At 35.9% G+C, this 24,420-nt stretch overlaps 3 protein-coding genes across 3 annotated transcripts; 1 reads left to right on the top strand and 2 right to left on the bottom strand.

Moving 5' to 3' along the window:
* The first annotated feature begins 3,844 nt into the window (after positions 1–3,844).
* On the top strand, positions 3,845–12,675 carry LOC105763774 (protein transport protein SEC31 homolog B). Its single transcript, XM_012582120.2, has 22 exons — positions 3,845–4,528; positions 5,756–5,810; positions 5,927–6,049; positions 6,265–6,361; positions 6,441–6,477; positions 6,587–6,692; positions 6,773–6,830; positions 7,050–7,147; positions 7,267–7,386; positions 7,692–7,734; positions 8,098–8,216; positions 8,317–8,444; positions 8,558–9,116; positions 9,263–9,355; positions 9,457–9,642; positions 9,723–9,936; positions 10,078–10,160; positions 10,282–10,440; positions 11,087–11,215; positions 11,302–11,584; positions 11,892–12,130; positions 12,228–12,675. The coding sequence occupies exons 1-22, from the start codon at positions 4,212–4,214 to the stop codon at positions 12,315–12,317; spliced, it is 3,336 nt and encodes a 1,111-aa protein (XP_012437574.1). The 5' UTR covers positions 3,845–4,211; the 3' UTR covers positions 12,318–12,675.
* A 1,262-nt stretch (positions 12,676–13,937) lies between these two features.
* Positions 13,938–17,696, bottom strand: LOC105763776 (pheophytinase, chloroplastic). Its single transcript, XM_012582125.2, has 6 exons — positions 17,366–17,696; positions 16,305–17,018; positions 15,469–15,695; positions 14,830–15,021; positions 14,560–14,716; positions 13,938–14,379 (listed from the first exon to the last, which is right to left on the bottom strand). Exons 2-6 carry the CDS (start codon positions 16,998–17,000, stop codon positions 14,137–14,139), a joined length of 1,515 nt encoding a protein of 504 aa, XP_012437579.1. The 5' UTR covers positions 17,001–17,018; positions 17,366–17,696; the 3' UTR covers positions 13,938–14,136.
* Positions 17,697–17,952: 256 nt separating this feature from the next.
* On the bottom strand, positions 17,953–20,924 carry LOC105763775 (cation/H(+) antiporter 15). Its single transcript, XM_052625055.1, has 2 exons — positions 20,655–20,924; positions 17,953–20,570 (listed from the first exon to the last, which is right to left on the bottom strand). The coding sequence occupies exons 1-2, from the start codon at positions 20,898–20,900 to the stop codon at positions 18,183–18,185; spliced, it is 2,634 nt and encodes an 877-aa protein (XP_052481015.1). The 5' UTR covers positions 20,901–20,924; the 3' UTR covers positions 17,953–18,182.
* Positions 20,925–24,420: the final 3,496 nt, after the last annotated feature.

The following is a 24,420-nucleotide window of genomic DNA, read 5'->3' as shown; positions in this document are numbered from 1 at the left end:
GACTTTTCATGAAGGAAAATGTAATGATTATCATGAGATAAAATATGATCATATTAGGAAAGCGAATTTATCCTAAAGAAATTAAGGATATCCTATGAGGGTAACACACTTATGACAAGGTAATTGGACGAACATTAATCCAATTGCTTTCGTAATGGTATGCCATTAGTGAGAGCTCAGTCACGATACTATAGTGAAATAATTTCGTGACTAAATGAGTTTATAACTAATTGGTGAAAACTTGGAATTTAATTATAAATAATATGAGCACTAATCACACATGTCCAATCGGTCCCTCCACTAGCTCATGGAACCAGAAGTGAATTGCATGTTGAATTAAATGAACATAAATGGTAAATTTGGAGAAATGATAAACATTTGGAAATGAATGTGGTTTTCTCACTAAATGAAAATGACCTAGAAAATTAATTTATGGTTTTTTGAATTATTAATTAATTTTTTGAAGTTCAAAAATGTAATTAAATTAATTGGTCATTGTGAAATTCGTTGAGTGCGTAAATTAAATATATTTTATCATAAAGTCTTTTATGGTAAAGTTATCATGATTTTAACGAAATTAGAATTGGTTGAGAAAATTATTTAAGTAGAAAATTAATTAATTTAAGTTAATTTAATAAACAATGTCTATTTTGAGAAATAGAAAAACATGTACTGGGTTGGATTAAATTATAAAGTGTTAGGTTAAAAGTCTAGGAATAACAATTTGAGATATTGTTATTCTGTCCGAAAATAGTGAGAATTTAATTTTAACTATAAATTCTATTTTCCGAGAATAATAGTTCTACTGATTTATTCAATCTCACATTTGAAGTAGTTCATGATATGAGAATAACAGAGAAATCATTCGGTTGAAAGCCAGGAACGACAATGATCCGTCTAACGCAAAACACAGGTACAGTTTTGGTAAAAAAAATTATTACTATAAATATCACAAACTAGCTCGGTTTTCAAAATCTTATTTTTTCTTTGGGCAAAAAAAACTGCTTTTGAATGAATATTTTCTAACAATTCCTTAAGTTGCTCTTTTATTGGGTCCAACTCTGTGGTGCGTCCTTTAATTACCTTGAGTATTTCCTTCACATCCCTCATGGATTCCTCAAGCTTAACCACTTGAATTTCTAAAGTTGATAGCATATCTCTTGATATCTCTTGATTTATTAACTTTCTTGCCCCCACCACAGGTTTTCCTAGGCTCAATTTGCTCATTTTCTCCTTTCGCTATCTCGACCGGTGCCTTTGAACCTTAGCTTTGATACCAACTGTCACAGGGCTACAACTTTAGATTCACAAACTGTGCGGCCTTAGGCGATTCCTTAACTTCAAGTCTACCTAAGTTAGCTTTACTCTCGAAAGTGAGAATTCACAAAGGAAATAAAGCGAAAGCAAACACAAAAAACAAAGGAGCACGAATTGAACAAAAAAGCCACAAAAATGCAATGCGTACAAGGTGTTTAAGTAAATGCTCTCAAATGTATTTAATAACTATGAATTTGATGATTAAAAATAATGAAGAATACCTCTATTTACATTTGAGCTCCCCAAGATCCAATAGTATAATTTAAATTACATTGACGGTCAAGATTAAAGTTTATCTACAAGATGAGAATCCTAAAAAATTTAAACTCTATACAATCTTATCCTTGAGGATTATAAATATTAACCATGGTAAAATAGAAGTTACTTTACATATTCATCAGAATAAGTAGATGATACCTTTAATTTTTTCAAGCAACGGCCAATCTTGTTGGGCCAAATGAACCATTGTAAACAAGATGAATCATCCAAGTGTGCCTTGATGACAAGCTCCTTTATGTGACCTGTAACACAAGGGGTCCTGTTATATTTAAATTTACTCGACATTAATAATGTATGAGAAGATTCAAAATGAGTTAAAAGACCCCTCTATGTGGTGAAGGTTAATTGGGTTCTTCAACCAAAGGAGGGGGTTAACTTTAATTGATGTCTAATATGGTTAAGACAGTTTTTGACATTATCGCTGCTACTACTATCAAGTTTGCTACAATGGAATCAATTGGATTTAGTTGTTATCTTTTTGTTTATTTATTTGTTTGTTTAGGTTGTTACTTTAAGCACTTATTGTTTTCTCATTGGCTAGTTTTCTTTCTGTCTGTGTTTATATTGTTACTGCTTTGGTTTATATGTATAGCTGATAGCCTTTTGGTTATTTGAAGTAAAATCTCTTTTGGGTTTTTTCTAGAAAAATCAATATACTTATTAAAATTCATGTAAAAATAAATAAAGTTTTGGTTAAAAGAATAAAATTAAAATTTAAGATTCATTATGTTTTATATTTAAATATCATCACATGTAATTTTATTAACTTATAAAAATATAAAATGCAAAAACTATCTTCAAACTTATTTTATAAAATGAATGTTTTTTAAATAAATTTTCAACTGTTTAAGGGCCCAAGAGTTTAAAATATAAGTATAGATAAATATTTTTCAGACATGTTTGTCTCAAATACTAGTAAAAGGAAAATAAAATGGCCAAATGTTCAAATAAGGGTCAAATATTTTAAAATGGTTATATAAGGGCTTAACCTTTATAAAAGTGCTCAAATAAAAGATTTTATGCACGTCAATGTAGTTTTGTAATAAAAATGATGAATATTGTGTTTAGAATAAAACATATAATAATTGAATCATATATTGCTTGAAAAGAAAATCAAATAATAAAAACATTATTTGAAACCTAATATACAACATTTAAAAACTTTTATTTGAGCACTATAAAAATGTTTGACCTTTATTTGAGCACTTTTGAAAATATTTAGACATTATTTGATAACTTTGAAATGTTTAACCTTCATTTGAGAACTTTTTTTTATAAATGCTGGGCCTTTATATATCTATTTTGAAGCAACCACTAAAATGTTATGTTAGCCTAATAAGGCTGTGTTTAGCAATGCTATGGAGAAGCATTTTTAACTTGAAAATCACTTTTAAACGAAAAATTGTGCTGAACAAATAATTTTTGGATGAAATTTTTAACTTTTTAAAATCATTTTTGACCAAATGGAGAAGTTAAAATTTTTAACTTTTGGCTTAATTACTTTTTCATCCCTCATCCTTTTCCCTTCTTTTTTTTGGCTGCAGAGAAGGAAGAAACTCGTTATTTCACAATATTATTTTTAAAATAATACAAATATGTTAATATATAATTACAAATATTTAATGATTATATTTAAATATTTAAAGTATAGTTTATATATTCTAATTAAATTTTATAAATAATTAATATTAATTGATTAAAAATATTTAAAATTTATATTTCATATATTAAAATGTTAACAGCAAGTTATAATAAATTATTTTTATATTCATACTCAAATATCATAATATTAATTAATTTAAACATTAATTAAATGCATATTTGTTATTGTATAATACCATGTTTAAAATAGATATTTTATTTCTCAAAAGTACTCTTTGACAGCAATACTAAACACTTAAATTTTAAACAAACTTTTTAAAAATACTTTTCAATTATACTGTTTTTTTAAAGCATTTTTCAAAAATAATATTAAACTAGCCCTAAAATTAAAAGCACTTTTAAATTTTCCTTGTCCAATTGGATTGGACTCTATCCATGGGTGCTTTTGGATGATTTCATTATGCCCACTTTTGTGGGTGTGATAGATTCATAGCCCAAACCAAATAAGGATGCGTTTCCCTCGCATTAACGGTTTACAAAATGAAGGGTCTTTTTAAGTTGGTTGGTTCTTGGATCCACCTGTCATATTTTGATTCGATGTGCTGATAAAACTCCAAGTCTCTCATCATTGAAAAACAAAACATAAAATAAAATTACCGGTTTACCACTCTCCTGTCTCCTCCTCCATCGCCAGCAGAAAAAGAAGAGAGGAAGAAAAAAAAGCCCTCACTCCACTGTGTTTCGAACACAAAATCTTCCTCTGTTTGGCCCGTTGATCGAGCTCTTTCTTTTTGTTTCTTCCCTTAATAATTTCCCAAAATTAGATCAAGCCTAATTGTCCAAATTATCACCATTTTAATCCAAATCAGATCTGTCGTTGGAGTTCTTCTGTTTCAGTTCATATATCCGCCGATACTTACTATCACTCTTTGTTTGTTTTTCCACTAGTACCGAAAGATAAAACAATAGGCATTTTTGGGATAAGGAAACGTAAAAAATTTGCCTTTAATCAAATGGCGTGTATAAAAGGGGTGAATAGATCGGCGTCAGTGGCACTGGCGCCGGACGCGCCATATATGGCAGCGGGGACCATGGCTGGAGCAGTGGATCTATCATTCAGCTCATCGGCGAGTCTAGAGATCTTTAAGCTTGATTTCCAGAATGACGATCGTGAGCTTACCGTCGTAGGCGAGTATCCCAGCTCAGAGCGCTTTAACCGCCTCACTTGGGCCAAGAACGGATCCGCTTCCGATGAGTTTTCACCCGGGCTCATTGCTGGTGGCCTCGTTGATGGCAACATCGATCTTTGGAATCCCTTAACCCTGCTTGGGTAAATTGGATTTTTATAAGCTCTCTCTATAATATGCATCTAGTTTGCTTTATCTAATTCACCTTAATTTTCAGTTGAATTGGAAATGTGGTAAATTGCAAGGCAGTTTTCTTAATCTTTAAGGTAATTGGGTATATTGCGGGTTTTAATTGTATATAATGTCTGTGTAAAAGGGTGACTGCCTTCTAGCAAGTTGCTATATACTATGGAGTTATTTGTTGCGCATTTATACACTTTCTATCTCAGCTTTCTATACTTTTTGGTACTTATTTACATTGAATTGCCTGGTTCTTTGGAGTGGATCAATTGGGTACCGAAGGGAATTTCGTGTTTCATATGGTCTATAAAAATTGGTATTTAAGCTGTTGAGCTTGTTTAATTTAAGGCTAGAATTTTTATGATTTGATTTAGTAATAATGCGCCCACAATTTATGAGCTTTAGATTATTTATTATTACATTATTTGATGAATGGTTGGACGGAATTAATTCTGGCTGAAATATTTTGAAATTCAGTTCCCAAGTAAATTTCTATTGCCTTGTTTGTGTTGAGCTGTTATAAGTTAAATGAATGTTAGTTTGCCGTGTCTGATCTTTGCACTGTCTTTGAGTAGTCAAGAGGAGTGGTTTGCATTTGGTCTGATTTGTCAATGGTACTGTTTTGCTGTTAGGAATTAGTAGCGAGAGTGAATGAAACTTGGAGGTTCATTGTTCAGTATTTGAATCGTAAGTCAGGCTGGTTCTTTTGTGCCTGGTTATGACTGGATGATTTATAGAAAAATAAAGAATATTTGTTAAATCACTGGAAATTTTTTGTTCCCTGGTCTTGCTGGTTACAATGTGTCATGTTGCATTTATCAAAAAATTAAACGAATATCTTCATCTTTTGGGATTTCTTTTTTCCTAAAATGGTTCTTGATTGGGACCCTTTGACTGGGAAGAGTAACCTTTTGACTTTTTCATCTCCTCGCTTATGGACTTTGTTTTCTAGATTATTGGATTTGATAACTTTCACATTTCACTTTTAAGATTTTTTTTCTTTTATTTTTGTTAATAAGTACTAGTACTTTTTTGCTACTGTGGTTTCTTTAACAATCTTATCATGTCTTGGGACATTGATTTCCTTATTAGCTTTGTTTTTTCACGGTTTGAAAACAATTGACATCATCTTAGATATTTTACTATATATGATAACGTTATAGTAATTTGTTCTTGCTTTCTTTCCCCAGCTCCGAGACAAGTGAACAAGCTCTGATTGGACATCTTTCAAGGCACAAAGGGCCTGTGAGTTTCCCTTTTCTCTAATAAATGTTTGATATCTTTTTACATATTTGATACTTCCATCAAGCATTTGAGGATTGCATAGTCTGTTTACTTCATTTTGTTTTGCCATATTTTAGGTTCGTGGTCTTGAGTTCAATGCCTTTGCTCCAAACTTACTAGCGTCTGGGGCAGATGATGGTGAAATCTGCATCTGGGATTTGGCAACACCTGCACAACCCTCTCATTTTCCGCCTCTTAGGGTGTGCACCAATCATCCATAACTTTTTGAATTGGAAACAATGTCATGAGTCTATTATGCTGCCAGTGTTCTACTAAATGCTTTTTCCTTCCATGTATCTGCCTTATCATTAAAATGGGAAGCTTGCTTTTTCCATATATATATTTTTGTGGTTCATTTAGGAAACAATCTATAAAAAATACCCGATTTTACACAGTTCTTGTGGTCATGGTGCAGGGTAGCGGTTCTGCTGTTCAAGGTGAAATTTCATTTCTCTCTTGGAATAGCAAGGTTCAACATATATTGGCATCAACTTCATACAATGGAACGACTGGTGAGGAAATGAACTTGTCTATTTGTCTTGTCATTTAAGTTTATCAGGGAAGGTAATATGTATGCTTTTATTTATCCAGTTGTTTGGGACTTGAAGAAGCAAAAACCAGTGATAAGGTAAATTCATGTTATCTACCTAGTGAATATTTTGTCAGCATGTTATCTGCATTATGACCTTGACACTTCATTTGATCTAATCTCTATCTTTTGTTTTTTTAATTGACAGCTTTGCAGATTCAGTTAGAAGAAGAAGTTCTGTTTTGCAGTGGCATCCTGATGTTGCCACTCAACTTATTGTTGCATCTGATGAAGATGGTTCCCCTGCACTTAGGGTAATGATCTTGTTAATAGGGCTTCTATTTAGGTTACTATATGTTCAGAATTTGTTGACTTCTGGTATTTCTGTGAGCAGCTTTGGGACATGCGGAACATAATGTCACCAGTGAAGGAGTTTGTAGGGCACACAAAAGGTAACCATGCTTGATGTGTTGCTTAAGCTTGCAAATTACCTCTTTGCTTTTGGGTCTCTTTCTTGGTATAGGTCTTCTGTTGTTTAATTTTTCTGATAGTTATCCCTCCCCTATTCATATATAGGTTTATGCATTATTTTTCTAGGTAGTTTTTTTTCGTATGTTAAATCACAGTTGTTTTATTTAAACTCTTATATTTGACTGCATGTATTGTTGCAGGTGTAATTGCAATGGCATGGTGTCCCTCTGATAGCTCTTATTTGCTGACATGTGCCAAAGATAATAGGACTATTTGTTGGGATACAGTTACTGGAGAGGTGGGGGAATGAGTTAATTATTGACTTGGTTCAGTTTTTTTTTTTTTTCTGGCTATTCCTTATCAAAAAAGTTATTTCTAGAATATGAGTTTTTCTTTTAATTTTTTTTTTTGACATAGATTGTCTGTGAACTGCCTGCTGGTACGAACTGGAACTTTGATGTTCACTGGTATCCAAAGATACCTGGAGTGATATCAGCATCTTCCTTTGATGGCAAGATTGGAATTTACAATATTGAGGTGCAACCTTGCTCAGTTTATCTTTCCTATCACTGTTAATGTTAAGAAATTTCTAAGAAATTTAACATTTATATGATCGATCAATTGCTTTCTGCCTATGATTATCATTTATTTGTTTATGGATGGGATTTTATGTAGCTTTTTGAGAGAAGTGTTTATTTTGTAGTTTAGTCTGGCAAATGTTTGAAGCCTATTATTATTGCTTGTTTGTCTAAGAAAATGATACTTGTCAGATCTCTCAGCTTTCCTCCTTGAACCTTAGGTTTAGCACTTCTTTTGGGTAATTTTTTACCTTTATTCTGCAGGGTTGCTGCCGATATGGTGTTGGGGAGGGTGATTTTGGTGCAGGTAACTCCTGAAACATAATTATATGTTCGAACACAGCAGTTGGTTTGGTTGCCTTCAATTTGCTTCTGGTAGAAGTAGATGTTCTCCATGTATTATTGTAGACTGGGTTGGATAGGCTTGGATTGAGCTTAGGCTATCTTTCCTCCCTCCTTTGTCATAATTTGACCTTAGTAGAACTAAGCTTTGGCATTCAAGGAGACATGGTTTATGACTGCCAATATAAGTTGGGGAAGATAGACAGGCATGGACCAACTCTGCTTAAAGAGTCTATACCATTTATCTCTGTTAAACCAAGTTTCTGGGATAATATATGTTCTCATTGGTACTCCTTTTTCTAATTAGTTTTGATGTCTTTTTGTTTAGTGTCTTTGAGAGCTCCAAAATGGTATAAACGTCCTGTTGGGGCTTCTTTTGGTTTTGGAGGAAAAATGGTCTCTTTTTGCCCTCGGGCATCTGGTGTAGGTACTTCTGCATCATCAGAGGTAATATATCAGCAAGGTTATTTATTTTTTCTTCTCTTTTATTTAAATGCCACCAACATTCTTCTTATTGGGATCTTCTGGTCCTATGTATTATTTTTAGGTTTTCGTGCATTACTTAGTTACCGAAGAAAGCCTGGTCAGCCGTTCATCTGAATTTGAATCTGCGATACAGAATGGGGAGAGGTCTTCTCTAAGGGTTTTATGCGAAAAGAAATCTCAAGAGTCTGAGTATGTTGTCTGAATTAAGAAATTGTAGTTACTTTCTTTCATTTCCTTCAAATAATTTGTTCTACTTCCTCCAATGAATACTTTTGATGGTTCTTTTGAAAAATCATCTGCAGATCTCAGGATGATCGAGAAACATGGGGCTTCTTGAAGGTGATGTTTGAAGATGATGGAACAGCTAGGACAAAGTTGCTTATGCATCTTGGCTTTAGTCTACCTGCAGAAGAAAAAGATACTGTACAAGATGACCTCTCATGTAGTCTGAATGATATTACACTTGAGGATAAAGTTGCAGAAAAAGTAGGCCATGAAGTTGAGAAAGAAGCTACTCTCTTTGCAGCTGATAATGGCGAAGATTTCTTCAATAATCTTCCAAGTCCCAAAACTGATACGCCTGTTTCTCCATCTGGTGATAATTTTGCCATTGAGAGTGGAGTTCCTAGCGAAGAGTTAATACCTCAAGAATCAGATGGACTGGAGGAAAGTGTAGATCAATCATTTAATGATTCTGTTCAACGCGCTTTGGTGGTGGGTGACTATAAAGGGGCTGTTAATCAGTGCATTGCAGCAAATAAAATGTCTGATGCTTTAGTTATTGCTCATGTTGGTGGTGCTTCATTATGGGAGAGCACATGTGACCAATATCTAAAGATTAGCCATTCACCATACCTGAAGGTGAATTAAGTTTATATACTTGCTTACTGAAGGATTTTATCACTTATCTTGATAAAAAAGGAACCAAGATATGAACTATTTCTGCTGATTATATTCTATTAACTCCATGTTCTTCTTAGTGTATTAAATATTCTGTTTGTCTTTAGGTTGTCTCTGCAATGGTGAACAATGATCTCATGAGCCTTGTCAAGACCAGACCTTTGAAATTCTGGAAAGAAACATTAGCTCTCTTCTGTACAGTAAGTTTCTATTTGTTAGTGGATGTGTAGTGGTGTAGCAACAAAATATTTAAGTTGTTGTTGCTATTATTATGGACTTATTTATCATATTTGATGAGCAGTTTGCCCAGAGAGAGGAGTGGACTGTACTTTGTGATTCGCTTGCTTCAAAACTAATGGCCTCTGGTAATACTCTGGCAGCAACTCTTTGTTATATATGCGCTGGAAACATTGATAAAACAGTAGAGATTTGGTCAAGGTGCCTGACAACTGAACATGATGGGAAATCTTACATTGATCTTCTCCAGGTTAGTTAGCAATTTGAAGAACCAATGCATTTCAAAATTAAGTTTGTCTAGTAATTTGACATTAAATTTTTGTTTTCTAGGATATGATGGAAAAGACCATTGTCTTGGCTTTGGCAACTGGACAGAAACAATTTAGTGCATCTCTATGCAAGCTTGTTGAGAAATATGCTGAAATTTTGGCTAGTCAGGGGCTTCTAATGGTAGCAATGGAGTACCTGAAACTCTTGGGGTCTTATGAGCTGTCACCCGAACTCGAGATCTTAAAAGATCGTATAGCACTCTCTATGGAACCTGGTATGTTACTGCTATAGTGCTGGTACATTTGCATTTTTTATCTACCACTGCTATTTTATATTTATGCAAATAGTTCATATGAAAAAGGTCATGCTGGTAAGTAATATGTATTTATATTTATATGTACTTTTACTATTGCAGAGAAAGAAACTAAATCTGCTAGTTTTGGTAATTCTCATCCAACAAGTGGACCAGTCTTTGACCCTTCGCGACATTTATATCCGGTGCTTTTTCTTGTCCTTTTCTTTTTTATAATGGTCTTTGATATCTGTTTTGCTCCTAGATAATCTATTTTGGTGCTGTGAATGATTTTCGTATTTTTGTTTACTTTCTCTCATTGCTTAGGAGTCAGCCACATCGCAAATTCAGCCAAATGTTCCTACTACCTATGATGAAAGTTATCAGCGTTCTTTTCCATCATATGGAGGATATGCTCCTCCTGCCTCGTATCAAGCTCCTGCCAATATCTTTGTTCCAACCCCTGCTCCTCCTCATGCATCCCAGGTATGTTATATTGAGTTTCTTTTTGGTGCATGGCATTCTATTTGATGGTAGACTTTAAGCAATTTCTAAGTTCTGATGATACTTTTCTTCTGATTTTATTTTTATCCTGATATATATGTGATCTCAACACCTATAGATAATTTAGTTCAAATGGATATTTTGGGTTGTTCTCTATCTGTCATACCATCCAATTGTATGTTTCCTGAGGAAAAAGGGAATTTTGTTTGGAGATTTTTGGAGTGAAAGGTTGCATTTAACTAGGACACCATGGGATTGGTATGTCATGGAATATTGGGGGTTTTAGTTTTCAATTGGTATTCATTATCCTGACTGTTTTCAACTTACAAAGAGCCTTTAGTTTTCTCTGAGACCCACTGGGAGTGGAGAAAACTAGACAAAATAAAATCCGAACTAAACCAGCTTCATCTGTTTGCTTGGATTTAATTTTATCCATACCTTGGTTTGATCAACGACCCAAGCAGCAGTACAAACAAATTTAGAAAAAAGATAAGACATTTGGTAGACGAGGCTCTCTGCTGTCCAAATGAGCACTCTGTTTTGACTTTCTAATTTCATATGTGCATGATGTTCTTTGCATTTATTATCTGCTTCATGCTTGACTAAATAGTTTCTGCTGTCCTTCCAGGCAAATTTCGCTCCTTCATCTGGCACCACTCAGCCTGCTGTTAGACCCTTTATTCCTTCTAATCCTCCTGTTCTACGAAATGCAGATCAATACCAGCAGCCAACTACCTTGGCTTCTCAGTTATATCCTGTCTGTATAACTACATTTAGTTTCATGTTTAATACCAGTTATTTTTTTGAGACTGGTATAATGAATTATTTTTGCTTGCCTTCCAGGGTAGTGCCAACCCTACTTATCCTGCACCCCTTGCTTCTGGTTCACTTGCATCTGTCCCATCACAAATGGGATCAGTTCCTGGCCCCAAAATGCCCCAAGTTGTTGCTCCCCCCCCAGCATCTACAGGATTTATGCCAGTAACTAATGCATCTGTTGTTCAAAGACCTGGGATGAGCCCAATGCAACCATCCAGCCCTACACAGCCAGCATTACTACAACCAGCTCCAGCACCTGCTGCTCCTCCACCAACCATGCAGACTGTTGATACTTCAAATGTCCCTGGTATTTGCTAGTTTCTTAGTTGCTAATGTTAATATCATACTTCATACATTTTTATTGGTTTATCAAATACTCTGCTAGGCATGTGATCCATCCACCACATTATATAGGTTATTCAAGACTGAGGATTTACTATCCAAAAAATTGAGTAATGATGACTTTACATAATTAACCTTCAGAAGAAGAATAACTAAGAAATATAATAAATATCTATTCATGGTTGGCAGCAACTTTTTGATGAAGATATACACACACATATTTATGCTGATACAAAGTGCTGTTGGTAATGACTACCTTGTTTGCTTTTCAGCACACCAGAAACCTGTAATCACAACCTTAACCAGACTTTTCAATGAAACATCTCAAGCACTGGGAGGCTCACGAGCAAACCCAGCTAAGAAGCGTGAAATGGAAGACAATTCAAAAAAAATCGGTGCCTTGTTTGCCAAGCTCAACAGTGGAGACATTTCAAAAAATGCTTCCGATAAGCTTATTCAACTCTGCCAGGCTTTGGACAATAATGATTTTGGTACAGCTCTACAAATCCAGGTATGGTTGGGAAAATAATATTATGCTGATTTCCTCATGATTGCTGGCAATTCAAAGTGCTTCAAAATTTTTTTTTTTAACCTCTTCCTTGGAATAGGTTCTTCTTACTACTAGTGAGTGGGATGAGTGCAACTTTTGGCTTGCAACTCTAAAGCGGATGATTAAGACAAGGCAGAATGTAAGGTAAGTTATAGAAAGGCAAAAAATCTCCAAGTATGGAATCCCGAGTCTGCTTATGTTTTCCTTTTCTGGTGACACACTGGAGAAACTGATGCACCCTTTGATGTACACAAGAATGGTTTCCTCCTAATTGATGCTGCAGGACTTCAGTTCTTTTGGTCCTTTTACATCCGTCCTGCTAAATATTGACTTGCCTGACACATTGTTTTGGTAGTATTGAAATAGTTTTCAGGATACTGTTGATTATATTCATTAGACATTTTGGTAGTATTGAAAAGCAGAGTTTGCTTAGTTCAGTTTTCAGTTTTTAACCCCTTTTTTCGGAGCCAAAAATTCCATTTATGACTGAATTGGATTTGACTTCCTGTTGTTGTTGCTATTTATTTTTTGGGGGGTGGGGGGTGGGTGGGATGGTCTCTGCATGGCCATTAGTTGTACAACCTATATGCTCTTTTTCCTTTCTTTTTCTTCTTTTTTTTTTAATTATTAATACGCAAAACAGAGTTTTAATATCTTATAATTTCATTGAAAGTGATCTGCATTTTTGAAACTTTTAAGTGTTTCCATAGTGTCACTCCTTTTCTTTGATTTGTATTTAAGCACTCTCTTCTGCATTTTCTTTTGTGGCATTTCTTTTAAGCCTTAGAGTGCTTGCTCGTGGGAAAGACAAAAATCATGGCCCATCTTTATAGGGGTGTTCAAACGGTTAACCAATTTAACCGAATAGAATTAGTATTAACAGAATTGATCGAATTTTTTAATTCTTTAATTGTTAACCGAATCAAAATTTTTTCAAAAAAATTTAACTGAATTGAAATAATTTGGTTAATTCGGTCGGTTAATCGAATTAATTGAAATTTATATATTTTGTGTTTTCTTTGTTAAACCAAGTATAAAGCATGTAAAAAAAATTATAATGTTCATTTGATCGAATTAATCAATTAATTGAACTAATAATAGTCCAAAACAAATAATATATAATATTATTTATTAAGTTTGGTTAATTATCTGATTTTTAACTGAATTAACTGTTAACGATATTTTAACAAACTTTTAACTGACCTCCGATCGAACTAGATCAATTAATCAAATTAGATTGATTTGGTCAGTTAATTCAATTTTAACTGAAGTTTAAATACCTTTACATCTTTGCACGGGATATTAAATCCATTTATCACCTACAAATGGTATTCAAACTAAATAAACATGCACTGGTATAAGTAATAATTTTGCTTTTCTGCTTTAAGACAACTACACACTATTCTTAAGGTATTATTATTATTATTATTATTATTATTACCTCTTTTTAACCTGGTAGATTCTTTACTTTTGGTAGTTGGTTTCTCCCGGACTATTTGCCCCCATTTGTAGAGAAATAGTGTTGAAAAGGGATAAAAAAGGGGAGGAAATAATGGGAAAGTTCAAGCTAAAACTTTATACTATTATTGGCCATTTAATTTTTTGCCTAGGAACCAAACGATCAAAGCCTTTGGCCGGAGAACCCATTGGTGGCTGCTTCATTTGGATCTTAATGAAGGGATAACATTAGCAACGCACGTGTTTTTCTTCTCAAGTACGTCATCTTCCGAAAGCCTTTGCTGCAATTCTTTTCCAATTGCCATGAAACTTGAAGTAAACCGTGATTTGTTATATTTTCAAGCCCGTGCACACACACACAGGGAACCCAAAATCCGTATTCAGGGTTCATTCGGAACCCATCATATATGAAATCACACATACAACCACGTTAGAATGTATATGAAATTTACATGATCTCATGGATAAAAGTAAAAGAGAGAGAAAAAGAATGAACTAGTCTGTTATTGCTATTTGGTTTCCAACTTGGCAAAGCAAGATGTAAAGTAGGATTCCATCCTGTTCCAAAGTGAGAAGCTGGATCCCATAAATCGCACAATCACAGATTTGTTTGATCCTTGCCTCACAAATTCCAAGTCCTTGGCAATGCTACTCTGAATATTTTCAGATTGCATGTCATCTAGCAAGGGTAATGCAGCTGCACCCTGAGACTCCAGGCTTTTGATCCATCCACGTAGCAAATAATTTACCACCTGTATTAACCAAAATGGTAAAACATAACAAGCGCTGAGATTCCATTTGCTCTTTCCAACAACCAAGTATCAATCACCACCTTATTACCTATGGACTACCGCTGAAAGAAAAGAATGCTACAAGATTCTATTATCAGGGATTAGATGTGAAAAGCAGGCGGTGAACCAGTGACAACATACCTCAGGAACTTCGTCATGAGGGCAATGCCCTGCCGGGCTGATCTCATAGTACGGAGCTTCAGGAACATGCTTTTTCACCTCAAGACCCCACACAGGCTTCACCCAGGGGTCTTCTTTTCCATACATGAGACATATAGGCACACCGTTCATATCACACCTAAAAGTAACAAGATACTCAAAGCTCATCATTTGAAGCTGATAGCTACCTTTTCGACATAGAATGCACATGATTTCTCCATACAAGAGTTCAAAGCTACTCATATCACATACCTTGATAAAGCCTCCCTGAAGGAAAGCTCTGCTTGAGGAGCAAACATGATTGAAGCAAATGATGCAGCAGCAGCAGGATGCTGTGTTGTCTCAAGAATACAATGAAACACGTTGTCAACATTTAAAGAATGATCCGCATATACCTGTCTAAGTACATCTGCTATACATTCAGGGTCACTTATCCTTTGCCAGCTGAAATCAAAAAGTGGGAGAAGAAGCCCAGTAAGAGCAATAAGAGATTTGAAGTAAGTAAAGTGCAGCAACTTGCTTCTAGACTGGAGTACTAAAAGATATCAAATACAACCTTTCTGAGACTCCCATAAATTTTCTCTCAAAATGAAGGAAACTACTGCAAAATAACTTCACCTCTTTTCCAAGTGAAAACCTCAATAACATAACCAAACCAGGATCTTCCACTTTAGGGAAGTTATACTTCTGTGCTTATCTAAACTTATATACAATCGAACTCTACACAAGTATTATAAAATCTTAGGAACATGGTTTGGGTTTGGGGGAGGGGGGTGGGGAGCTCCATCTATGGGGTTTAAAATGAACTTGCTAGGTTTAAACTCTGATGGAATATGGTGGTTACATGATGAGAGCTCCATATAATCTAATACCAAAGAATAAGGAACTTACACAAATTCCGTCAGCTTTCTGATACTTTCTGGTAGAGGAAATGTTCCAGACCATGAAAATATCCTTGCTAGTCTAGGAGATTTTATTGGATTAGGTAGAAATCCCCAAAAAGGAGTTGCATTAAGTAGTGTAACACCCTTCACTAATTGAGGATTACGTGCTGCAAAGTATAGAGCAACAAATCCTCCTAGTGAGTTCCCTACGAGGTAAACTGGTTCACCTATGACCTGTGAGAGAGAAGCTAAGGTCAATATTGCAGCTTTTATTTTATATCAATGCATTCGTTTATTTGAACCAGAAAGTTACTTGATTACTATATCAAAATCCTAAAGCCACTTTAGCTAGAATGCGAGAATTTATCCCTAGACTAGTCTTTTTGTTTAAGGTGAGATGTTCAAGTGCCATTGCAGATTGCTCACAATCTCAGATATAAATACGAGGATGTGGATCTCTTCCTGCAACTAACGTGCTCCTGGATTAATAGTATTTTTCACAACCATCAATCAGTTCTCTTGAAAGTGAGAAAGTAGAAAAAGACTTGAATCGCCATGCAATGCAATAATTAGCACACTCACAAACTAAAACAGCCTTACGATAAAACGAGATTTTTGTAAACATGAACTGAAGGACGACTTCCCCTTAAACTGGTGTAACCTTGAGAAAATGCACAAACAAAAAGTCATGGCAATAAGCAAATGTAGCATGAAGTCTCAAATGCACCAGTACTATGATCTAAATAAAGATGCATGCAACAAAGATATATGATCTGTATGCTTGACAAGCTATGCGTTACAAAAGAAGAGCGGGTTAAAGTTACAATGCAAGTCTATTAGTACCTCTTCTACGAAATAGAGAACTTGATCCCGCCATAAGTCCATAGAGTAAACCAGATCAGTAGCCCATGGTTCAGTTTTATCCCCAAATCCCCACACAAGATCCTCCTCCTTGGAGGAGGATGTGGGATTCTCAGTAGGCAATGACATGCCTTGCCCAAGAAAATCAATTGCCCATACCCGATAATCACGACCCAAATCCTTGAGCTGTTTTTCATAATGAAAAGAACCAACACCAAAACCAGGAAGAAAGAGTAACGGCGGAGAATTCACATTTTGAGAACCGGATATCTCATAATGCACATTAAATTTAGGTTTCCACTCCCAGAAGCAACTACTGATTGGAGCACCACATTCACCATTGGACTCATCAGGCAGCCCTGGAATCAAAACCATGGTTATTGAATCCCCAGTTTCTGACATGCTTCCAACTTCATCTTCACTACCAATCACGTAACCATTAGAATCCCCACTGAACCCTTCAACAGGCTTGGATGGCCTTGTAACTTTCCCATTCAGCAAAGAGTGATCTTTATTAGATAATGCCCGTGACTCAGTTCTGTAATGAACCTTGCTACACAAAATTCTTCGTTTTCTACACAAAGGGATTTTTACTTGCTGTCTACTTGATCTTTTCTTTACTAATAATCTCCTGTTTAAATGACAGCATGGAGGGGAATGCTGCGAGACTACTTCCATGCTTAGAAAATTTGCTCTCTGATTATCAGCAAAAGGAAACATCTTAGCAAAAGCTTCACTTTACCTACAGTTTAATTACAAATAAAGAAGAAGAAAAAGCAGATAAAGAAACTTTCTAGCTAGAGCCTGTTTACTAAATTGATTGATCGTTTCAATCAAGGATTTGCAACAAATTATTTCATCAATGAAAAACCATAATAATAGCAATAATCCAAAACTGTCTAGCAGTCTATTTTTCTTTTTCAAGTACGAGCTAAATTCATGCAAGAAATGAATAGAGCCATAAACTATGGAAGAAAATTGATGAATCAGCAAAAACACAAGACTGGTTTATAATAAAAAATGGAAGTGGGGGATATTTTTACCTTCAATTCTTAAATACAAAGTGTCATTGAGGTTTGCAGTGTTCTTTGGTTGAAAGTATTTGGGCGAATTCAGGAGATTCCAGCACAATCTTTAGAGAAGAAGAGAAAGTTTGTTGCTTCAAAGCTTCGTCTTCTTATAAAATGCCAACAATATACAAAAAATAAAAGAAAAGCTACGAATACTGCAACTACACTTTCACCGCTCGTTCATGAGAAATTTAACATGGAATTGGCTGCTAAAGAGACACCTCTTTAGTTGTAGTAAAAAGATGATACTATCGGCCGCAGAGCAACCTACCCGGAAGAGATAATTATCCATACGCAAACAGCACTGACCAAACTACAAACCAAAGTGCCTACCATTAAAATATCAATCATGTTTTCAACACAGTGTTTTTGTTTGGTCTTGGGTTCTTTTGTCTTCACTCTTAAGCTGTCGGTAATGAATTAATGATGCATGCCACTGCCACATCTTACACATTTAACAACAAGTTTTTCTAATAAAAGAAAACCAACTATTTATTTATAACCCAAGTTTTACCAGGACCTACATATATATATATACACACATATGAAGGGGTGGGAAATTAAAGAAAGGGATACATCAGGGGGAGTACAAGAGTAGGAAACAAAGAAAGAAATCAGAAATGTTTAGTTTCATCTTTGGTATGAACTATTAAATGCAAAAGAAATAATGTATGAAGTATCCACCATTGAAACTTTGTGAAGCATGAATTCTCATTTTCATATAATCAGCAGCAAAAGGAAGAAGATAATGGGTAGTGAGTGGAGTGTCATTCCATCATATGATTTTTGATCAAAAACCATCAACCGACTTTCTGTGATTCACGAAAGCTGGTACCCCCTTATTTCCAAAAACATCCTTGGTGGAGTTGGAGGTGAACTTCTTTGATCCAGATGATACAGGATGAGATTGCTGCACTACCAAAACTGAGGCTGGAGTTTCCAAATTCATTGAAATTAATGTCTCGCCCATAACTCCCAGTTCAGGGAATTCACTCCAGGTTGATAGCCCTGCTGTCAATTGGGATGTGCTACCATGTCCTCTTCCTACTACGTATAAATCGAAATCGTAGAACTCACTACTTATGGCCGATACAATCTGGTCTCCACTATTAACCTGTATTTCAACGTAAGCTATAGATTGATCATGCATTGTCTTGAACCTGAACTGGTTTATGTAATCATCATCAAGCTGCTTCTGCGTCTCTCTCTCAAACATAGCTGTGAAAATATCTGGCTCCTCCTCATTGTCTCCTGAGTTCTCCATAAACTCCGAACCATCTTTTCCTGGTACGAATCGGATTACGGAAAGCGTTACGCTTGGAGTGCCTGCCATTCTCCACGCATAAGCTAATGCTTCACGATCATCAGTTCCCTCAACGAACAACATGGCAATTCGACATTCCTGCTGCGTGTCTTTTTGTGATTCCGCGAAACTCGATAGACCACGATCCACAAGCAAACCGATGGAACAGGGTGAAGTGGCCAACAAATTTTGGTTCACTAGCTTGTGCTGAACATTTTCTTCCGTCCATCCACCGACTGGATCGGATCGCCTGTGAAATGGGATCAGAATGATATTGGCGATCTTGTCTAGTGCGAAATGGTTGACATCCTCGTGCATGGTGGCGTAAGGGGACACTGCTGTTAGTGGCTTAACAGTGGCCCCATGGTTGTTGTCCTCAAAGGATTCGAAGGCACTCACTATTTGCTCCGCCTCAGCTTTTTCTCGGCTGCAAGTGTGTCCCGTTTCAGCCGTCTTATCCTTATCATGGAAAATCAGCATTGCAGAAGCCCGCCCTGCCAGCTCAACCAAATGAACAGCAAACACTGTAACCGGGGATTTTCTTGTAGCATTTGAAATCTCCAAGAGGGTAATCATGGCCGACAAATTTCTGGTGGAATGAACGCATGCAAGGATTCGAATTGGTGCTTCTGTTTTACATTTCTCTAAGTGCCTATCCATGTACTTTAAATGCCTTTCAGACTTGTGAGTGTAACTCACAATCGGGCCAATAATGGCGGTCATAAACGCTATGGCAACCACGATCCAAGAGAATGTTTGTTGGTCAAAACCCTGAAATAATATTTTATATATATATATAGAGAGAGAGAGAGAGATGGATCCTATAAGTAAACTAATGACTGTCTTAGATGATAAAAGAAAAAGAGGAAAAATTATAACCACCTTCATGTTTCGTCCTTCATTAAGAATAATGAGGGCAAGAACACCTTTGGTGTTCATGAGGACACCAAGGGCCAAGCCATCCCGCACAGGGCACTTCAAGTAGAGGCAGACAAGAAGAGCACTTATAATCTTGGCAGAGGAAGCCAGAAGTACAACTGCGATGACCAGTCCAACAGAATAGTCAGCAAAAATGTACTGGATATTGGTTCTGGTGCCGGTAATCAAGAATATAGGGGGCAGCAGAATCCCCACTACGAACTCTTCAACTTTGTCCATGATGGTCGTCCCTAGCTCTCCTCCGGGTATCATCAGTCCAAACATAAAAGCTCCAAAAATGGAATGCGCCCCACATAATTCTGTCACAAATCCAGACAGGAACACCAATGATAGAATGAAATATATGTGCTTATCCGAAGTTGTTGCTTCTTTGCTGGTTGCTGATATATATCTCAGTATCTTACGGATTAACGGACGCAACGAAAACCAGAAGATTGTCATGCCCACCAACACTGGGATCGCCACATACAACTCCTTTTCCCCATTGATTAAACTTACAGCTACCACCAGAAGACACCAACATGAGAGATCATTGACAACGGCTGCTGTCAAGGCAGTTTTACCAAGATCCGTATACATGAGCTTCAGGTCTGAAAGCATTCGAGCTAAGTCGGGAAAGCTTGTTAGGGTAAGGGCAATGGACCAGAAGTATGCCCCCATCTCTGGTGCGCGTACGGTTTGTCGTTGCAGCGCCATGGAATGTAATCCCACTCCTGCAGCCAGGGGCAAAAGCATACCAGAAATGGCAACGCTCAAGGCCGTTTTTCCCATTTTTTGAATTGGGGTCAAGTCCATCTCCAGCCCCACGAGGAACATATAGAATGTTACCCCAAGGTTGGCCATTGTCTCCAGAAACATGCTCCCTTCAAAAGGAGTAAGATCATTAGCTACCCTGCCCGATATTCCCAGCGCACCCGGGCCTAGCAGAACCCCCGCCTACATGCATGCATGAACCAAGTAATTAGCTATTTTTTAATTTAATCACAAAACAAAATATCCAAAATATATACATATACATACAAGAAGCTGAGAAAGAAAGCGAGGTTGGCGAAGAGGCCTGAGGACGATCATAAAAACACGACCAATGGCTATGACCACACTTAGTTGCAGCAAAAAGATGGGAAGCGTTTTCATCATGGGGTTCACGGATTGCCAGTAATTGTTCACAATAGGCTTGGTTTCATTATAACATATCGTAAATTCGTTTCTCATGCCATAGATTATCTTGTACTTTCCTTTGGTATAGAATTCTTGGCTATGGCTCATTTGGTTGCTTCTTCTCTCTATCCCTTCACCCCCAACAACCTATGACCTTTTTGCTTCAATTAATCTAATGCATACACCAACATTGGTGTCTATTTATTTTGTCTGTAAATTAGCAACTTCCAACTATGTTCTTCTCCTTGTTATTTTAAGTTGTTGCTATCCCTGAAACTCAACTTTTGTCTTAATTTATCCATTTGTTAGTGGCTTTCTTCCCTTTCAGTTCATCATCCAATTTTCGGCTTCCAGAACACCATCCCCGCTGCAACATGCTAATTTTAGACTACTTAATTTTTAATTTCTTATTTTAAAACATTTCTACGCTGTTTTTATATTTATTTTGTTTTCCTATTATATAGTTAATTTAAGTTAATAATAGGGGGCTAGAATTAAAATCAACTATTAATTTAAATAAAATTTTGGAAACATATATGAAATTATTTTTTATCTATCCAATCTAATTTTTTACTACTCAATTTTAATATATTTATTGAATCCACCAAGGTTTCAATTTCAACCCATTCAATCGACTTATATCTCATTTTGCAAAAAAGAAAAGAAAAAGTATTCCTAAAGTTTGAAAAATGTCCATTTATCATTAAAATTTATTCACTTTATTTATTAATTGCTTTTTCCACTTGGACATGTGTCAGTGGGACAGAAGGTGTTGGCTTCCCCTTTGACTTCACTCGAAGAGATGTCTTGGTTGACTATCCATTTTGACTAGAGGAGCGACACCTTTTTGTTTTCAAGGCCATTCACTAGATAAGCATTCTCGACAAGCCCAACTGCTCCTAGATAATGAGATGAGCACTCGCTTTTGAGGCACCCACTTTTAGGTATGAACACTCCTCAAGTGTGAACATGTTCTCAATTCAACAATGGGCTCATTTAGACATAACAACCTCGTACTAATTAAGTGCATAACGAAATGAGTCTCATAGTGCACGTCTTTCACGCTATGCATTATGACAACTTTCCTTATAATAACTTGCCATGTCATGCTAGAGGACAAGAGGACCTCTCATATAAGTACCACTTCAATGATGAAGAATGGATCAACTTTTCAACCCTAAATATACTCTGAGCAAATCCTCTTCTCTCTGTCAGCCTATCTTATTGTTCCTTTTCGACTCTTGGCCTCATTAGGTGAATTGACTTCCACAGAACCACCAATAACTTCTCGTTACCTCCTCCCTTGTTGTATTTAATATCAATAATTGGTGCGGTGAATGATCTACTGTAATTTGATACATCAAATTAGGTTTTCCATTACACTAGATGAGCTTATTCTCAAGCAATTTAGGTGTCTTTTCTTTAATTTTGTTAATTTTTAGCTTTTGTTACTAATAAATGATTTTTTGTTAGTTTTATGCCCTTTTGAGACCCAAATTAGCCAAATGGAGCCATGGGGGACCTAATGATGTGATTAAGTTGGTGTAGGAAGTCGATAATGGCCGGAGCTCGAAATCTTCATTCAAAGTGGGTATTACGATATTGAGGCCATGAAAGTTGTGATACCCTTGAAAGTGCTGAAGCGAAGAAAATTGAGACCAACTCTAGTGATATCGCGACATTAAGGATGGGTATTGTGACATCGAGCCCCAAAGACCGCCTAGTTCGATATTGTCTTGGGTATCGCGACACTGAAGCTTGGGTGTCACAATACCATTGTCCGATGGGGAGAAAATTTACTATAGGGGTAGTTTTTTTCCAACACCAACACCAATCAAAATACGACGTCTAGGGGTATTTTGGTCAAAAATTTTGAATTGTAATCAGATGTTAAAAGCCACTTTTGGATGAGGAACTAGGAGGATGTTCACTTTTACTTTATTATCATCTTTTTAGCTTTCTATTTAGCTTATTCTTCATTTCTAAGGTTTAGTTTTAAGTTTTTTCTGGTTATAATGTTAGTTTGTTAGTTTTCACTATAGCTTGGTTTTATTTGCGTTTTAGTACTTCAACTCTCTTTGTATTTTCAGTTTAATCCTTAGTCATTAATATAGCTCAACTCTATTTTCTTTTCTTTGATAAAAAATTGAACTTTAGTGTTGTTTTTAACCACCATTGTTACCACATTCATCTTCTTCAAGCAATAATTAAGAAAATTTTAAGATTTCTTTATGCTTATTTTAATGTATGATTTGAATGTTTATTGGGTTGTGTTTTGTATGGAAATGATGTTAGTAACTAAGTTTATGATGGTTTGTTGATTGAAATGTTGCTTGGTTTATTTTTGGTACATGGACTAAATTGAATAAATTTCAAAACTTAGAATTGATGCCTCTAAGGGAACATATAGATAGGTGAGACCTAAAGGAGATTCTATTGAGTGTCAATTTCTTTATCCCAAGTTAGTTTGGTGAGGTCGAGAGATCAATTGGACTAAATCATCTAATTTTATAAAATGGTGGCCGAGAGGTAAAATTGAGCCAATTAGAAATTTAAGCCTTTTAGATCCCTAATCCAAAGACTAATCAATAACATGGAAGTCAACCGGCTACTTGTGTTTCTTGAATGTTAATTGTGTAGTTTTTCTTGTTTTACAATTTGGTCATTCTTAGTGTTAGGTAGTTGATTAGTGTAATTTACCATTGGTTACAAATTACCGTAATGTGGCACTTAGCAAATAGTTAGCTAGGCTTCTTATTTACATGCTTGTCGCTTAGGAATCACTTTGTCCTTGAACTCCTTTGGGTTTGATCATTGGAAAACTCGAGTGTCAATTGTAACACTAAAAAATTATTACAACTCGACCTATCACACTTGCAGTATACCGCCATATTATAATTTTTTTGTGTTGATTCTCAGACTCGGTGCACACACGCGGGGGCACGGTCAGTGAGTGTGAACTGAACAATGTCTTAGACCCAAAAAGATGTTACTCTCAACTTCTCTAACCCTACCAACTCTGCTAACCCTACCAATTCCTTTTAAGGGAACGACAAAGACCTTGCCAACACTAAGCTCCCTTCAAACCAAACTCTTCCTCCTAGCACTTAGACGATGAACCACCCAGTTTTTACTCTTCTTAAGGCTTTTACTTAGCTCATGGCTTCCCTCAACATCCCTCTTTCCACTCATTTGATTGATCCTGATACTGCCGTAGTTGTACCATTGATTGCCCCAAGCACTCAAATCTTGCCTGAAACTTCTCTTCGAGATCCTAATGACTAGGTCTTGCGCCAATATTTTTCCAGTCTAGATACTTTCCAATCTCACGACACTGTGTCTACTGTGCCCCCAAATCAGACATCCCAGCAACAACAAATATATGCCCCTCAACAGTAAGTCAATAAGATGCAAGAGAAGAGGTGTCTTATGAAAAACCAACTCTTGGCCCAACAACACCTATTTTAGGAATAGCAAGAGCGTCAACGCTTGTTGGGCCTCTAGAATACCTACAACGATTAATTGATCGCAGAGTTGTGTGCAGCTAAAAACACTACTAATGAGACCATCTTGTTTGATCCTATCCACCAGAAGATTTTACTCAATCAATTGTCTGTAGAAAGCAAAA

This window comes from Gossypium raimondii, chromosome 12, assembly GCF_025698545.1.
Source record: "Gossypium raimondii isolate GPD5lz chromosome 12, ASM2569854v1, whole genome shotgun sequence".
Lineage (NCBI taxonomy): Eukaryota > Viridiplantae > Streptophyta > Magnoliopsida > Malvales > Malvaceae > Gossypium > Gossypium raimondii.
This window is presented reverse-complemented; position numbering and strand designations above follow the sequence as displayed.

Coding starts and splice junctions, on each gene's coding strand:
- LOC105763774 (XM_012582120.2), top strand. CDS start 4,212: ATGGCGTGTATAAAAGGGGTGAATAGATCGGCGTCAGTGGCACTGGCG. Junction 6,478..6,586: donor AAGCAAAAACCAGTGATAAG/GTAAATTCATGT, acceptor TTTAATTGACAG/CTTTGCAGATTCAGTTAGAA. Junction 9,643..9,722: donor CTTACATTGATCTTCTCCAG/GTTAGTTAGCAA, acceptor TTTGTTTTCTAG/GATATGATGGAAAAGACCAT.
- LOC105763776 (XM_012582125.2), bottom strand. CDS start 17,000: ATGGAAGTAGTCTCGCAGCATTCCCCTCCATGCTGTCATTTAAACAGG. Junction 15,696..16,304: donor TTCTCTATTTCGTAGAAGAG/GTACTAATAGAC, acceptor TCTCTCTCACAG/GTCATAGGTGAACCAGTTTA. Junction 15,022..15,468: donor AGAAAGCTGACGGAATTTGT/GTAAGTTCCTTA, acceptor TTTTGATTTCAG/CTGGCAAAGGATAAGTGACC.
- LOC105763775 (XM_052625055.1), bottom strand. CDS start 20,900: ATGAGCCATAGCCAAGAATTCTATACCAAAGGAAAGTACAAGATAATC. Junction 20,571..20,654: donor GCTTTCTTTCTCAGCTTCTT/GTATGTATATGT, acceptor GCATGCATGTAG/GCGGGGGTTCTGCTAGGCCC.